General features: G+C 43.4%; 1 protein-coding gene across 1 annotated transcript in view; it reads left to right on the plus strand.

Annotated features, from left to right (window-relative positions):
• EFL1 (elongation factor like GTPase 1) overlaps positions 1-13,200 on the plus strand; it is a 166,667-nt gene that overhangs the window by 122,322 nt on the left and 31,145 nt on the right. Inside the window, exon 16 of the mRNA XM_019533698.1 lies at positions 2,526-2,673. Within this exon, the coding sequence (XP_019389243.1) occupies positions 2,526-2,673 (148 nt within the window). The remainder of the gene's footprint in view (positions 1-2,525; positions 2,674-13,200) is intronic.

Raw genomic sequence — 13,200 nt, forward strand, 5'->3', positions numbered from 1 at the left:
TTGAATCTTACTACATTTGAATTTTAGTCCAGATCCATTGGTTGTTGCAAGGCTGTCTTTCTGCTTAAGTACAGGCTGTTCTCTAGCACTGAGATATGTTCTGAAGACTAGGGTTGGACTATGTTTCTGGTCATTACACCACTGACCCTTGGATGAAAACGGACCAGAGCTGCCTGCACTCTCCAGCCACCTTAGGCAGGCAGTCCCAGTGCTTCAGAGGCCCAATCCTGTGAGCCCCAGGAATTTCCATTCATCGACCCCTGAAACCCTGGGAACACATGCCTGAGTTCCCCCATTTGGAAATCCCTGGCTGCCTGTCAACACTACAGTGCAGTCCTGTCCTGGGACTGGGACTGCCAATCTGTTGTTCATTTGATTCATGATCCCAGCGTCAAGACTGCACCTGAACCCACTTTCCCACTTAAAGACATACTCTGGAGATTCTCCTGGATGTGTCTGTATAAGATGGGAAAACCAGGCAGGTGCCGTCAGGACTTCAGTGGCTCCATCCTGCACAGGAAGTCCCAAAGCATGCAAGAGAAGCTTCTCAAGACCAAGGGGAATATGTCGCCCATTGTCTTGCAGGCTTAGTGGGCATCATGTGTTTCCCTCAACGAGGTGGATCAGCTGTGCTGGGACACATTCTGGCAGCGCTAATCTGCTTCATCTGGCAATGTCTGTTTCTAGTCATACAGGGTGCTGACAGATGTGGTGGCCGCATAGAGTGGTGAACGGTGGCGGCAGTGGCATATGAGCTCCCTGTCCCCCGCTGCTACCATTCACCACTTTGCGCCGCCAGCTTCACATCTGGCCAGCCATCAGCACCCCCCACTCGTCTGGAAGGGGGTACACTCCTGAAGGGATACCCACCAGAAGGGATACACGCCCTAAAAAAAGGTTGAAAACCCCTGAGTTATTAGATAAAAGTGCCACAAAGCCCCTCTAAAGCGCCTGATGTATACAGATGTTGAATGAGCTGGGTCCAGCCATTGTGATGCCTCTCGTGGGCATGTGTTGTGCTCATTGCGGGAGCACACCAAGCTTGAAGTAAAGCAGTTTGTTTTTTTATCCACATCTGTAAGTAGCCTATACAGATGTTAGAGGAAGGGAGAAGCACATCTTTATGCATCCTGCAGTTTATCAAGTTATTTTCATTTGAAAATTTCTGAATCCCTTGAATCTACAGATAGCTCCTTGGTTACTCCACATGTATTTAAAAAACCTTAAAATATATCTATGTAAAACTTTCACTTACTTAGAAACAATGAATCATTCCAGCTCTCTAGTTTGTGTTTTTAGTCTGAAGAAATTTGGGTCTAATGTAGTAATGCTTTATTTACCAAAGGGATGCTTTTAGAAATGCATTTGCCTTTGATGTACATTGAAATGGCATTTGTTTTGTAATACTAAATATAATTATTGATAGGTATCTGTGAATGTTTTTCACTGAGCGCATGCCCCTTCCAGTTTCAGAGTCAAAATTTTTGTATAGTGTTTTCATAAACTCTGAAGTAAGCCAACTCGGTTAAGCTGCCCTGGGCCTTTGTACAGAAGGGTGTCATGTAGATTGAATTATAAATTATAGTTATAGGTCGATAAATAATTTCATTTTGGGGATCTAACTGCTGAAGACAGCTGCTGAACAATGTCCTATAATCTTAGGTCATATGGCCTGAAGAGACTCTTTTCTCCTTTTTGTTTGTTTTTGCAATGTGTCTGGTTTCCCAGCTTTTTTCCATTGAATACTTATAAGCTTAACATAAATGAGTAAAATAAGATTAATTTTAATAGCCTTTATGAGTGGAAATATTATGGCATTACTTCCTTCTGAATACAAACATTCAATCCTGGATAGCTAGTGAGAATTTTATTGCTTGTATGCAAAGAAAACAAAAGGAAAATCATTTTTAAATTGTGTTAATTAAATTTGAAAGTGCTGACATAAGAAATACTGATTTTTCTCCACAAAGCTTCAATATAAACCTGCCATAACTCACTCAGCCAGAGGGTGATATTTTAATTTTCGATTATTTTAAGGCAATTCTGTTTATTTAAATTGCTGTGCTTTATTGAATTTTATTCCCTTCCAAAAGTGCTTTTGGAAAATTTCCTTTTGGGTATTGGGAATATTTGTATCTCTATGGGTCCTTTAATGGCAGCACAGGGAAGGTTTACAAGCAATTTGTATGTCATTTTTCACATGCATGTGCAGTAGAAATAAAACAAACTAAATAGACAATTTAACCACTTCTATTTCAACGTAACAATGAATTTGTTTAGCAGTGTGAACATAACAATTAGTTCATATAAGGGGCTGTGTCCTGAGGTTATAACTCAATTCTTAGACATTGGAAAGTTGCCCAGGTAAGGGTGTCATGGCCTGGCTTGGGTTATTTGATTGCTCCCAAATGGCATCACTAGTTCTGTCATAAAAATATTTCTTTCCTTAGACCAAAAGTATCCTGGTTAACATTTTTTTTTCTTCTCCAGTGGTCTTTTATTAAAGAAGTTTTTTTCCTTTCTAGGTGAGATGCCTCAGTTGGTCAGAGGAATGAAGCTTTTAAACCAAGCTGATCCTTGTGTTCAAGTTTTAATCCAGGAGACAGGAGAGCATGTGCTAGTGACAGCAGGAGAAGTCCATCTTCAGCGCTGCTTGGATGACCTGAAAGAAAGGTTAGGGAGCTGCGGGGAAGAAATATTTCAGGTTCACTAGCTTTGTGTAGTATCGGCCTCTTGAAGGCTCAGATTGAGCGAAAACATTTTTTCTTCATCATATCGACCTATAATAAATAATAAATAACTATGATTTATTTCCTGGTAAGGCTAAGGCATTTTCAAACAAGACTTCTGTGTTGCTATTGGATCATAAATATAAATTGGAATAGCTATACAGTTATCTGCAGCTGGCAAATGCCACTGACTTCCTAATTGTATATGGCTTAAACAACTTTTTGGCAAGTTATTTTTTTTATAGAAGTCATAAATTTGAGGTAGTTTTAGTGTGTTATTTAGAACTGTAACATACATTTCATACCTTTCTTCTGCCCTCCCATGCTCCCCGCCTTCCCCTGCACTCTTCCTCCCCCCTCCCAAAAAAAAAGAAAAAACCAAAAAAGAGGACAGGTAGGTTTTACAGTTGAACTGTCAAAAGTCAGGAAACAAGAAAGCCAAGGTATTTCTGCTCCACTGTATGCAAGAAAAGTTTTTGTTCGTATTAATCAATGCTGTTTCCTAAATTTACCAAGACAACAAAGTAGTCTCCCTTCCCCCACCTCAAGTTTTAGGCACCTGCGGTTAGCAACTTGTAATGATTATTTATTTTTATATTTTTACCTTATTTTCACTTCTAATATTGTGTCTCAGACTTTTTGTATAAGTCCTGCTTCTAAAGTCCAAATTTTAATAATTTTACCAGTGTCCATTTACCCTACTTTGTTTCTTAAACCCAGCAGTACCACCTGCCTTAGATTCAATTGAGAAAGTAAAGCTGTGACTGTAATTCTAATTTAGTGCCTATGATCACTTGAACTGCTGGCAAGGCCAATGAAAGGATTTCTTTTGATTCTTGTGAAACTCAGAATGGTCCCAGAGCTGTAAAATCATGTGATGCATACAGATTTTTACTATTATTGTTAGTTATAGAGCCTAAATAGTGCACAAAGTTTTACCATTACTACTTGTTATGCAGTCTAGATCATAACCAGGTAAGTATGTTTTAGTATGTGGTTTTCACCAGCCCACTCAAAGGTAGTTCCCTTCAGTGAGAGCAACTTAAAGGTCAAATATAAATTTTCTACGTCTGCAATGTGGCAGTTAACAGTGAAGCTTTTTTTCCTTTTTTAATGATAGGAAAGATTTTTGCTTTGAATAGAACTATACCATTTAAAATAACTGGATTTACTGTTTTTGCTAAATATTAAAGGTTACCTTTTGGGTAGGTGACAAACCTGGGATATTTCAGCAAAAAAGGTGACAATTTTATGAATGACTGAAAATAAATGGTCAGAATAGAAACAATGATGCAAATGTAATCATAGCAGCTGTTGGCTTAAAAATGGCATTTAAAGGCCTGTTTTATGTGAATCGGCTTATAGGTATTGATATATGCATTATAAAGGGTCAAGATGGGCAGCAGGGGTTAACTGGTTAGGATGCAGGCTCCGCTCTTTTAGATGTCAGGAGCTTGGAGGTGGGATGCTGTGAGGCCCACAGCTCCCGTCCAGTGAGGTGCATGAGATGGGCTGCTGGTATGTGCCCCTTGGTCCATGGTGGCCTTGGGAACAGCAGTGACTTGAATTTCAATTGTTATTTATTACTGAGGTTCTAAATAAAAAGTAATGGTAAGATACTTATGTCTTTTGGTTTCTGTTAACTGTTTCTCTGGTGTTTGGGGAGTGGGGTGTTCATATGTGTAATACATTGTCAGTCTGAACGTATATAATAGATGAAAAAGGACCTTCAGGTTGAAAGTTTTGGCATCAAAATATTTTTAATTTTCTTTTTAATAGTTTAGAACCTTATGAAATAGCTTAGCTTTGGAAATAATAACTCACAGATATTTTTTAATTCTAATATTTATGTGTGTGTTAATAGAATCAGGTTAATATTTCTGAAGTTGATCTCCTATTTGACAAGCATGACGTACGTAACTTCTAAAAGAAAGGTAATTGCAACCTTACCTTAACGAGTTAAATTTTTATGGATATGTAAACTACAAACTACTGGCTTTTCCTCAGCCAGTCTCCTAGTTAGCTGAAAGAAGCAAAAATGGCCATGACTACATTCAGCTGCAATTTATATTGTATTTTTCTTGTTGTAAGATTTATAATTGTCTATATTACCTACATAGATTCAGGTCCTAGAAAAATTTTAAGTAACTTCCTGCTGTAGGACTGGGAGAGAATTTTATAAGCTATTTTACAGAATTATAAGGAGATAGCAGAACCCTAATATTTAGATTCCTGACATTTCCTGTTGTAAAAGATTTATGTAAAATTTTATTTGAGAAATTCTCACCGCCTTGGTTTTAGTAGTTCTTTAATGTTCATCAGCATGCCCTTAAATTACAGAAGGGGGGGTTTTTCAGTGTATGTGCTGGGAAGCATGAAGAGTGTAATGCTGTTGTGTTTCATTGCCCTTGGAAGTAGCACTTGTTTTTCCATGTCTTTTCAGAATTATTTATAATATATTATCCCAGATGCAAACATATATGCCTTTCTGCTCATTGCTACTTATTCTCTGCATACTATAGGCATAAAACAAAATTACCTTAATATAGCAGGTCTGCTTCAAGTGCTTGTGCATTTTCCCATTCCACTGTGGGTGCTAATTTCAGCAGCCATTCCAGGACTGACGCTCAGTTCATCTGGGCTATCAGCACCAGACCTTTCATTGGAGCCCCTGCTGAAAGCCCAAATCCCAGCAGGGGCTCCAATGAGTCATCAGGTTCCGCTAACAACCAGTCATCCCATTACTATCTAAAATTGTCTCCTCCATACATCTCTGGATCTTTGACTCTTTATGTCCTTTCCAAAGGTTGTACTGTTCAGCTCATTGGGCCTAAGGTCTGTTTCCAGTGGGTGCCTGTACACGAGTAGGGAGGCTGCTCTGATGCACTGTGATTATGGATGTGCCCCCCCAGAATTATGCATGGGTTGGATGTGGGCTGCCCACTGTGGTCTTGGGACTCTCCTCCCTGTTTCCTTTTGCCTCAGGAGTCGCACACCTCCTGCTGCCAGGTGGGCTGGGGGGATAGTATGGCCAGCATGCATCTCCCAGGGCAAAAGGCAGCAGGGCAGATAGCCCCAAGCCCGCAATGGGAAGCCAGCATCTGTCCTCACCCCTCTTAACTCTGCTCCTAAAAGTGTCCCTGTGTTTAAAAATGGCAGTATGGGCACTTGAACTAAAGCTTGTCAAATGATCTCTAGTTCAAGCACCAGCGCTGCCATTTTTAAGCACATTTTTAGGAGCCGAGCAGGGTGAGGGTGGAGGTAGGCTGCCTGCTATGGGCTCTGGACTGTCTGCCCTGCTGCCTTTTGTTCTGGGAGACGCACAATGTCCAGGCTGCATCCCCTGCCCGCTTGGCAGTGGAAGGCACAATTTGCTGCCTTCACTGCCACCGGGCAGGCAGGAGGGTCATGGCCCGCATGCAGCTCCCAGGGCAAAAGGCAGCAGGACTGACAGCCTTGAGCACACAGCAGGCAGCCTGCATCCACCCCACACAAATCTAGGGGGGCACATGCTCCTCTGCCTTCCCCAGGAGGTGCAAACAGTGGAGGGGACCTACACCTCCCCTTAACTCCATGCGCCCACTGGACAAGCTGCCTGTGGCTCAGTCCTACTTCCCACCCAGACATCCCATTCACCACCCTCGTTGGGCAGCGCCCCCAGCCTCAGCTTCAGCTTCTGCTCCAGTCCCTACTCCACTCCCTGTCTCACCATGGGGGCCTCCATCTGCCTCCCCATACCCTTTCCCTCCCCCATGCCCCTTCTCCTCCACAGACTTAATGTGCAGGGCGCTGCTCTGTATACTGCTGGACTGTGCTCCTGTAAGTCGGTTATCAAATTGGTATTGGCCAATATGCCTGGTGAATAATCAGCTATTGGTATCGGCCAAGAAAATCTCTATCAGTGCACCCCTACGTGAAAATCTCCAGTCGTCATACGGTAGCCCATAGGCCTATCCATCCCTACATTAAAGCAAAACACAGGTATTCTGGCCAAAGATCATGACATTGACCATTGTCATCTTTCTCATTCCTCTGTAGGAATTCAGAACCATGAGACAAATCCGTAGGCAGCTCTAGGATATAATGAAGTGGGGTGTGTCATACTGCCCCTTACATCATGGTTGGGGATGAGGTTGAGGTGATGTTGGACCCCCCCAGGCCAGCAGGGAACAGGTGCAGAAAGGGAGGACTGCCCCTTGTCATCACTGTCTCGCTGACCTAGGCATGGGGAGAGCCATAGAGTCTCTCCTCATCTCATGGGAACTGATCAGCAGAGGAGTGGCTGCACAGTGTGCTAGGCTCAGCCAGGGACAGTGGCAGGAGTGGATGGTGGATTCTTCCTTCCTGTGCCTGCTCCCAGCTTCTGCTCCTATCTCCAAGTGGCTCCTTTTTTCAGGGAGCAGCCACTGGAGGAAGAAGCCTGTCCTCCACCCCTGCCAATGTCCCTGGCTGAGTCTGGGTCCCTGTGCAGCTTCTCCCTGCTGCCCTCAGCTGGAGCAGGGCAGAAGTAGCTCTGGGGCTCCCTCCATGCCCAGGTCAGTTAGGAACAGTGAGCAGTTCCCCACTTCCTGCTCCTGCTCCCTCCCCAGCCCCCCATTTTCCCCTGGGGCCCTGGGGCTCTAGCTTCTGTGGAACCCTGTATGGCAGGGGTGGGCAACATACAGCCTGTGGGCCAGATTTTGCGCACAAAGAGATTTTACCCAACCTGTGATGGGTCCCTCGACCTTTGGCAGAGGGCAACCTGGGCCATGGCATGTAAAGCCAGTCCTGCTGCCTCCAGTTGAGGGTGGCATGATGGCTGGACTCAGATTCCCAGCAGTCCTCATGGTGGCAGCTCATGCTGCCTGGTTGGTAATACCAGTCTGACCTGCACCCACCAGACAGGATGGATGGGCAGGGTCTCCATGGAGCCTGCTCCCTCAACCCCCTGCCCACTGCACTGGGCAAGATCAGCACCTAGACCACCCCCCACCTCCAGCGCACAGCAGCTCACCCAAAACTCATGAGATGGCCCTTCAGCCCAAATAATTGCCTGCCCCTGTTTTATGGAGTGCGGGGCTCAGCTGGAGACAGCAGCAGCAGAAGGTAGGTGTGACCACACTGCTGGACCCCAACTCCAGATCCACCTCTAGACAAACCTATGTAGCTGTTTGGATTTGATTTTCAGCAGCTGTGCAGCACAAGCACTCTAATCCGCAGGAAGCTTAACTTGCCATGGCATTAAGCAGAATGTCTCATCTGCACTTTATAGGTGCCAGAGTAGCAGTACTTTTACTGGCACAAGCAGACCTCTTCATCAGCTCCATCACCCTTTTCCTCTTTGGCTCATAAGCAGTGCTTTTGATTACCAAGAGATGCAAATTTCCCCCCTCAAATTTCAGCCTCTAGGTTCATCAAGCTGGGAGCCACTTTGTCCATGCCAGGCATGCTTGGGCCCATGCAAGACAAATGGGTGTATCTGGGGAGTCAACTTAGCTGTCTGTATAATCCACTTGAGCTCAGTGTGTTTGTTTCCAGCCCTCTTTCCCTGTCCCTTTTTTGAAATCATCATCATTATAACCCTAGTTTAGACTTAGTTACCTCAAATATATGCAGCTATATAAAAGAAAAGGATGGAAGGTAAAGAGATCCTAATTATGTATCATCTTGTTTATATTTTTGATTTGCACTCATTCCCTTCATATGTAGACTCTTCTGGAAACTTCTTTGAAGTCTTCAATAACACAAAAAATTAAGAAGCCCTGGAGATGGTATTTAAAATTACATGTGTTTTTTTTCTTTTTTCTTGCAACTTGCTTTGCATAATACCAAAATAATGAAATCTTGGCTATTGCCATTGCTACCCTTTTAATGAATCTTTTCAAACCTGAGGGATGGAAAGATATTTACCTCTGATCCTGGGATTGATGTGAAAACACACGTCTTAACGTTCTTTGTCCTGCGAAAGTATTTGTTTTGTATCACCATTTCCCATGTTTGTTAGAGCTTTGAATGAAAACAGCTGGGATGGTAGCCCCTGCTGAGGCCACAAAGCCTGTCAAGTTTCAAGGAGATAAGCGCAGGGGTTTCTGGGAAACCGCACCTCAAAAGCAGCATGTGTTCAGCAATGGAAACCAACTATGAAGTTGATTAAATGCAACCAACACTGAGCATGACTATAAAACACACGGCCTGTAGTGGGCAAACATTTTTTTTTTTTTTTTTTTTTTTGCACCGGTCCTGGAAGCACTGCAATACCAGGTCAGTGCATGGAGTGGACGGAGCACGCTCCGGTTCCACCAACCAATACCAAAAAGAATTTGCTCAACATGAGCGGAATGCGGGTACCACAAGAATAGGTTAGTACAGCCCAACTGAATAAGACATATAGTAGTGCTCACTAAGTGGAGTCCCCTTTACCACTAACTGTTTGTAAGGCCTGGTGAGTCAATACATTGCAAACATTATTACTTCCTTTTCACTCCCACAGCTGAGCTGTACCTTTCCCTTTTCAAGTGATTCCTGTTTCTTTCCCAGGCTTGGCAAACATGAAACAGGGCCCCAAACAGCTCACCCATCTGTTACCCCCGCTCTCAGCCTGGTGCATTAGTGTGGTCCCACCCCAGGTTGCCCTGCACCTCATTTGCATACAGATTTTTGGAGTATCCCAGGACTTGCAATGACAACCCCCAGTTCCAGTCTCGAATGGGGGCACCAGGATTCTGTATGGGAGGTATGTGGAACACACACACGTGGAACACACACATGTGGAACACACACACACACGCACCCACACACACGCACCCCGACCAAGCTTTGTCAATGCTAATTGCCAGAAGCTGAAGCCCAGTCATCCTGTTGACTAAACAATACATTTTGACTTCCTCTTCACTCCCACTCATATCCCCCCCCCCCGAGCTGTGGGGTCATCATGGCTTGAAATATTGTTGACTGGTGGGGTCCAGTCCAGTGAACTATGTTGCAAATCATAAGCCTTTGGATTAATATCATGCATAGTTTACAATTAGCAATAATCATGCCTCGGATTAACCTCATTGGCTATGATACTGCCACTGCTTCTGGCACTGGGTGTTGTCATTGCTCCCAAATCATAGCCTTTGGACTAATATCATGCATGGTTTATACTACATATAAGGTGCCAAAATGCTGCTCAAAACTGTGTTTATTGAGTATCTGTGCTAAAACAGCAGCAGTTTCAAAAAAAGGTAACATGCTTCAGTTCTGGATGAACTAAATATGTGTGTACTACATGCAGATTGCTACAGCTATGTTTAATTTCAAGGTTATTGTTGCCAGGGGAGAAGTTGAGGGGGAAGCAGAGAGCAAAGGGGCTATCTGGATCCCCCCCCCCTCCAGATTTATTCTCCCTGCTGCAGTAGTGGAAGAAGACAAATTAATGGTAAACCTCCAATAATTAGATTCTATGCCTGGAAAATTATAACAAATTTATCAATAGAGTCCTACTATATTGAGTCTAATTTGGCGGGAGCAGGGGTCTTAAAATCAGGGTCGTCTTCTAATCGGGTAAATACAGTAAATGTTTGGGGTATCAGTAAGCATATAACATCAGTTCTTGTGCAAACTGTTCTTCAGATAAATGTTGCTAAGTTCGGGTTGTAATTAGAGCAGTGGAAATGGGCAGGGTGATCATCAGTGTACTCCAATTTTAATATATGAAGTAACAAGGTCAAGAAAGCTGAAGTGAATATTTTAGATAATAGAAATATTTCGTTTCTAATCATGTCCATTCCTGAGAGATCGGTCTTAACATGGTAACTGTTTTCTTATGTGCAGCAAAAAAAAGCAGGCTTTCAGCATTCCAGTTACCTAAATCACTTGAATCTTTGACAGATATCAGCAAGGTACTTAACATTTTGTGTTTATTAAATATCCACGGCTCAGTGCCGAGCAATAGTGGCGCTTGCCCTGATGCTTTAGACAAATCTCAGCTCTCATGGCTACAATGAGTAGCTGAAATGGAACAAATGATATTTGGGAATCATGATTTAATGCTTGAGGTAAAATAGCTGGTCATTCATTAACGCGTGTTAAGAGTTGCTTCATGTGAAACAACTGACACTTCTAGAATTTGTTCCCTGGCTAGTAAATGGCACATCTCAGGACAGTTAAGGATGTGAAACGTTACCCTGAGAGAACTTTAATCACATGTAATTAATTTCATTTTCCCTATGAAATCTTATTTAAGGCACAGTGAAGGTCTTCCTGCAGAGTGCTCATTTCAGCAAAATTAAGTAATGGAAACTAAATTTGGCCATTCTCTGATAGTGTTGTATTGAATATACCAGCTCTTTAGTGTCTACAGGTGAAAATGTTTAAATACCATGCTAAAAACATCTTACAGGCATACTGTGATATTGCTGAAACTTCTGTCACTCAAACTAGTTGTTTCCTGCTGTGCCCTTGCTCTGTTCCATTTGTCTTTGCTTCCAAAACAGCTTTTCTCTGCTGTATAGAGAACCTCCCATCAATTTATACAAGGAGTCCTTTACAGAGCATACCTTAAAACTCTAACCCCAAAATAATTGCTTTGATAAAGGTTGCTGAGATGCTGAGTAGCAGAGAAGAACAGAAACAGTTTAATAGGCAGTTGGAGGCTGAGCTGCTGTGGTCACAGGTTTTTTTCCTTTCCTTTGATACCTGGTTGAAAAAGTCAGTAAATAATTTCAGTCGATTGTAATTATCAAGTATTTCCTATGTCCTCTCCCCCATGCTGCTCTGTTTTCTGTGGCCCAATGGAGGCAGTAATCAAAAGCTTACATTTTCAACTTAGCCCAAAATAAAAGGGTTCACCTACCGCTCTGTGGTATTTTTATCTCTAACCGTTTTAAAAGCTCTTACTGAACTGTTTCTTTTCTTCACATGTTGGACTCTTTATAACTGGAGATGCTAGATCATTGGCATTCCCTCTCAAAAGCTTTGATATTTTTCTGCAGTTGAAGTCTAATTTATTTCCCTCCCTTAATTGCTTTTACATCACCATCTGATAGTTTTCTGTGCATTCTTTTTCTTACACAAGCAAGCTTCTTGAAATCATTTTTGCTATCAGATGTTTTCTATTTAGAGCTACTGTATAATGTAATGTTTTTCACAGTTTAGTAAGAGGGAAAAATAAGCATGGGAAAGGCTTTATTCAGGACTTGTCTATACATGGAGCTATTCAGACCAGCTAGTTCAGAATGCCTATTCATGAATCTTTCTGTGAACACAGAACCCTGTTTCGTTTCATTGCAGGTACCCCAGCCACGTTCCTGCAGCTGTTGGCACTTGTCCATAGCTTGCAGTTCAGCTCAATGCCCATGCCTCCGCTTGGTTCCTGAGTATGCTTAGTAGGGCTCTAGTCTGGCTATGCAGATACGCATCGTGCTCACGTAGATGTGCATGTGAGACTGGATAAGTCCTGCAGTGGTAGCTATTCAAAAGCCTATGACTAGTGAGTAGGTGAGGTTAAGAGAGGTAGATGTGTGGGGCTAGGAGACAGAGAACAAGCTAGGAGACAAGAGAACAAGAGGGTGTGTGCTGCAGTGAAAGGGAGGAGGCATGATAGGGGATTCTGTTTTGCTTCTAGCAAAATATTAGAATCTGAAACTCTGCATAAGTGCCAAAAACTGCAGAGACAGCTCCGTTTAGGCATGCCATTCTGCCCTTAGTGTTATTCCAGTTCAGATTAATCGGTTTTTAAAGTAGATTGAGTTTGAAAAGAAATAAGTCTAACTCCAGATTAGAAGCATAACATTTGATATTAGTCAGGAGCAGCTATTGCTCTTTCAGTTGCACCCAACCTTAGAGTATATACAAGGATTGCCAAGTGAAACGGGACAGCTGTGGCAGGATACAGCCCACCATAGTTGATCTACTCCATTGGAAGAAATGCACAAAGCATGGTGTCTTGCATTGGGCAGGGGCCCAATCCTGTAAGACAATGGCAGTGTGTTCCCCGCTTACAGAGATGCACCGTGGAGATTCCTTGGGGCATATCTCTGTAAGTGGGGAACCCTGGCTTTCCCTGCTTCCAGAGGCATGTCCTTGTGATTGACTGGGATGCGTCTCTAAGAGGGGAAAGCCAGGCTGGTGCTCCCAGGGCTTGAGGGGGGATTGGGCCCCTCAGGCCCCAGAAACACCTTCCTAGAGCGACTGGAACATAAAGCAAGCAGACATTGTTCCACTTAAGCAACAGAAATTATTACCACTTTCATTGCACCCAAGCGGAGTGGTATGGTACACCAGGCAAGTGGCCAGGCAGGCACCGCTGCGGCTTTGCAGGAGAGGACATACCACATGCAGGCAGGATGGTGCCTGCTTTAGTTGGCCCACAACAGCAGCGTGCTGCTCGACCTTCATGCTGGACTCCAGCCTGGGACTTTTGACCAACCAGCCAGGACTAGCCTATGAATATCGGGAGCATCCTAGCCAAACTGGGACATGTGGTCACCTTAGGCATTTGTGATGCAAC

The sequence above is a fragment of the Crocodylus porosus genome, unplaced genomic scaffold (genome assembly GCF_001723895.1).
Source record: "Crocodylus porosus isolate Cpor-Errol unplaced genomic scaffold, CroPor_comp1, whole genome shotgun sequence".
NCBI lineage: Eukaryota > Metazoa > Chordata > Crocodylia > Crocodylidae > Crocodylus > Crocodylus porosus.